We start from the raw sequence: 4,503 nt of genomic DNA, 5'->3' as shown, positions 1-4,503 counted from the left end.
TTGCACGGTCGCGGCTCCTGCTCCAGCTGCCGGGCGGGAGGGGAATTATCCCTGCTGGGGGTCTGCTCCCGGGGTATGGGGCCCACGGGGTCTACTCTCTCCCCTTCCGGAGCCTGTGGTGGTGCCTTGCCGCCACACTGCGCTTACCTATTTTTACAGTAAGAATATGTAACATGTAGTGTAAGGTATGTAGGTTCATAAGTTTTATAAAGGCAGAGATAAAACTTCTTTGTGGAGGAGGAAAAGGGTTTTTACTGACTGAAATTAAAAACAGACACAAAAGGCTCTCTAATCTAGGTGTTTAATTGTAATATCTTAATATGAATACTTTATATATCTATATATATATTACCAAACACTAAGTACTCTCTTTCCTTTGTGATTGTTATAGAAAGGGAAGGATTTTGGATACTTCCCAAAAGATGCTGTCAAAGTTGATGAAGTATTTATTACACAAGAAGTAGAAGTACCAACTAAGGTAAATTATCATCACCTGTTCTGCCTGTGTACTCTTGAGCAGTTGAAATCATTGGGTAATACATGAGTAGAATGTCAGGGGTCATTTCAGGTTTTCTTTGGGGTTGTTCAATATGTGCTAATTTGTTATCCTTTCATTAGTGTATTTGTATTGCTCAGATACAGACATCTTATAAAAAGTTTAAATTCACATGTTATACCTAGTAAACCAGATTAAAGCCAAGAAGAAAATCAGGATTGTCTACATTTCCTCATGGGACTAAGAGGGACAACTCAGACCACTGAATCCACTACAACCGCAATTAACCATGCAAGAAACAATTATTTCAAAAAGGTTCACAGGAACATTCCCTCCAAATCCTCTGCCCAAAGCACCCCTTAACAATTCATAACAAACTTAGGCTCTTTAGTAAAATGCCATACCCAAGCCTTAGAAAACACAGCATGCCACCAATGCTGTGATCAGAGTAGGAGAGACCAACAGCACCACTAATGCCTTGGCCCCCTGCAACAGCAGCGTATTTGCTAAATAAACTAAGTCCAGAAAATCCTAAGGAAGAGGCAAGGCCCCAGGCTACAGAGGAAAGTAATCACCGTTTCCCTACAATGGCAGTCACTAATTTAGCGTGCGGGAAAATTCCTTCCTGATCCCAGATCTGATGAACCATTTAAATCTGAGCATGTGAATAAGACATACCAATTAGGTATCTAAGAGGTTTTCTCAGTGTCTCTAGGACAGGGGCAGGCAATTATTTTGGGCAGAGGGCCACTTACTGACTTTTGGCAAGCTGTCAAGGGCCGCATGGGTAGCCCTGCTCCTTGACAGATGCCCCACCCCTGGTCGCCATCTTGTAACCAGAAGTCCTGTCCCCTAACCCTTGACCTTTGCTGCCAGAAGTCCCTCTCATTGCCCCCGGAAGTACTCCTTTCAGCAAGGGGTTTTGTCATCTCGGAACCAGAAACATACCAAATTATATTTTAAAAAGCGAATATCTACAACATTAATTAATTTGATTAAAAAAAATATTTTTGTCCTGGTTTACATGTGTTTGTGTAGTGTACATAGAGGTGGTTGCACAATAATTTTAAATTAAGTCTTACTCTTGTATGTTGTGGGCAGTGTGGGGGGCTGTGGGTGAGTGGGCATGTGAGGTGTGGGGGAGGGTGTGGGTGTAGGGTGAGGGAGCATATGGGTGTGTGTGTGTGGATACATGGGGTGTGGATGGGATTTGTGGGGAGGATGGGTGGCTGGGGTGTGTGAAGGGGTGCAGGGGCCTGCATGTATGGCAGTGTGAGGAGGGGTGTGGGTGCATGTGTATGGTGGCCTGTGTGTGTGGGACTCACCCTACACACACAGATACACACACACACACACACACACACACACACACACACACACACTCTCTACTCCTCCCAGTCCTGGCCATGGGGTACCAGCACAGCCCCGTGTTCCCCCAGTCTGGTGATGCAGCCAGGAGCCACAGGGCACTGGAGCAGCGGCAGGAAGCAGAGAAATGGCTGGAGGTGGGGCGGGGCTGGGCTGCTTGGTCCTGCTGCAGGCTCCTCCTGGGCCCTCTTGCCCCTGGCATCTGTCATCTTTGACAGGCAGCCAGAAGCAAATAATTATTAATTTTCTAAATTTTTTAAGGGCCCCACAGGCTGGATAGAATGGCCTAGTGGGTTGGATCTGGCCCATGGGCCATATGTTGCCCACCCCTGCTCTAGGAGCACCGCAGCCAATAAATGTCCCATTTCTGATGCTTCAGAGAGAGGGAAAAAAACCCTCAGAAGTTAGTAATGAATTAATGGGGGGAAATAATTTCTTCCCAGCCCCTAGAGACAACCATCAGAAGCCCTGGAGCATGAGATTAATCAATATACAACAAGCATTATATTAATATGTAAAACTCAAGAGGAAAGATGCTGAGCAAGGGGAAAAATCCTAATCCAGAAATAACCACCATGGCCACCCATTCATGCCTCTCATTTGCATTTGCAAATTGTAGAATACAGCGTATCCCCAAAAACACAAACTAACCTCAGGAATCTCAAGATATTGCAAGGTTATCATGCCGGTGCAAAAACTACACCAATGCTCAACCTTACTTTATTGCTAGGAAACCATTTCAACCTGGGACCACTTTCTTGAGTTTCAGTCTCTGTCACCAGGTCCTGTCCTGTCTACCACTGAAGTTAAAGCCCTACACTATTAGCCAACTTCCTTACAGGTGAGCAGCCCACACAGTGATCCAGTCTCTTTTCAACCCCCTTTGGCTTTCTAACAAGCTGAATAGCTGAAGCCTTGCATCACAAGCTTTAATTACTGATTCTGAGATCATTCTTATCCAGTCATAATATCCCTTACATGAAGTTAACAAACTCTTTTGTGAAACAATTTAGGTTCCATGCCACCACTACCATTTCAGATGTCCACTTCAGAACTTAACTCTCCTGATGGTTAGAAACCTTTTTCTAATTTCCAGTTTAAATGTATTCCTCACCAGTTTGTTCATTTGATCTTGTATCAATACAATGTGTTTATAAAGAGTACTAATATCTCCTCCCAGCTTCCATTTTTATACACTTGTTCAACTTCTTCATATGAGCCTCTATACTAATATAATTGTATAGAACAAAAAAAAGATAATATGGTTATGTTGTTTTATTGCAAAGTACTTTAGAATACTAATACAAATAATAAAAAAGTAAATGTTGTTCTTCTAGGAGACTGATTTCCTTTGTCTTGATGGAGGTGAATACAGTTTTGAAAACAAAGATAGTTTATTATATGAGCATGATGAAGGCAATGAATATCCATTACCTTATACAAACCAAAAGGAACTAGAATCAAAGGAGTTGAAAGTTGAACTCCAAAAGCATGCATCCTTCCAGTGGGATCATGAAGTTGAGTTAGATCCTGCAAATGTTGAAGCAGATAGAACATCTAAAGATCTTCACATGCAGGAGGAGACTACAAGCAATGAGATGTCCAGAAAGGACAAGAGTGGGAATGATGATGCTGTCCATCCAGAAGCTCAAAGCATTCACCCATCAGCTCCAACACAAGCTACCTGGACTGTCTCTAGTGTTGCAAGATGGCTTAACCTAGGAAGTAAACATGATGAAGAAACTACTGAAATAGTTAGTAAGTCTGTAGAAGAAAATACATTCAGAAGCAGAAAAATAGCAGTAGCTGATGAAAGTGACTTAAAAGAGCTAAATGAGGAAGATGAACCAAAGCCCATGACTTCTGGCTGGTTTCAAAGTGGATTGACAGACTTTCTGTATTTTAGTAGAGAGAGTATAGGCCATGATTTGCCATCTGATGAAAATGATCCACACACTCATCACAGCTCTAGTATGGCTGGACATTCTGATCACGAATTTATTGCTGCAGCTACAGAAACATCAATGGATGAAGAACAACAACAGAGTGACAAAGAGGATTCTGACTCAAGCTGGTTTAATTTGGGGTTACCTGATGTTTTAACTTTTGGGCATGCTAAGAAAGACAAAACTATAATAAATGAGGAGCAAAGCAGTGAAGCAGAGGATACAACAGATAAGACTGGAAAAATGCAGAGCTCCAACCAACAAGAAACTGAATTTCACAAGGATAGAGAATTAAAAAAACAACCATATGAAACAACAGATGAAAAACAAACTGACAAGAAAAATGTTGTAGAAGGAATAATAGATTCAGATAGTAAAACACCAAGTTCTGGGGAGCTACCAACAAATAGAGATACTCTTCTTGACTTCAAGAGCACTTCAGATTTAAAGGAGACATCTTCTGCTGGAGAAGTAGCTGAGAGAAACAAACTAATTGAACCTTACAGCTCAGAACAAGATTCAGTATCAGAAAGCCAAGTTTTGAAAAACACTGAAGTTAAGGAGAGAACTCAGGAGTCAGAAAACAAAAATGGCCAGTCAGGTTGGTATAAAAATATCTATAGTAACTTTATTAATTTAAATAAGGATTTGTCAGATAATAATCAGGATCATGAATCTGTGGTTGTTCAGAGC

The 4,503-nt window shown here is 41.7% G+C and overlaps 1 protein-coding gene across 4 annotated transcripts in view; it reads left to right on the top strand.

Moving 5' to 3' along the window:
• MIA2 (MIA SH3 domain ER export factor 2) overlaps window positions 1-4,503 on the top strand; it is an 83,195-nt gene that overhangs the window by 13,280 nt on the left and 65,412 nt on the right. For all 4 annotated transcript variants that reach the window (XM_014519238.2, XM_025201333.1, XM_025201338.1 and 1 more), the window contains exons 3-4: window positions 392-478; window positions 3,202-4,411. In XM_014519238.2, coding sequence (XP_014374724.1) covers window positions 392-478; window positions 3,202-4,411 — 1,297 coding nt within the window. The remainder of the gene's footprint in view (window positions 1-391; window positions 479-3,201; window positions 4,412-4,503) is intronic.

Source organism: Alligator sinensis, unplaced genomic scaffold (genome assembly GCF_000455745.1).
Source record: "Alligator sinensis unplaced genomic scaffold, ASM45574v1 scaffold280_1, whole genome shotgun sequence".
Classification (NCBI taxonomy): domain Eukaryota; kingdom Metazoa; phylum Chordata; order Crocodylia; family Alligatoridae; genus Alligator; species Alligator sinensis.
This window is presented reverse-complemented; position numbering and strand designations above follow the sequence as displayed.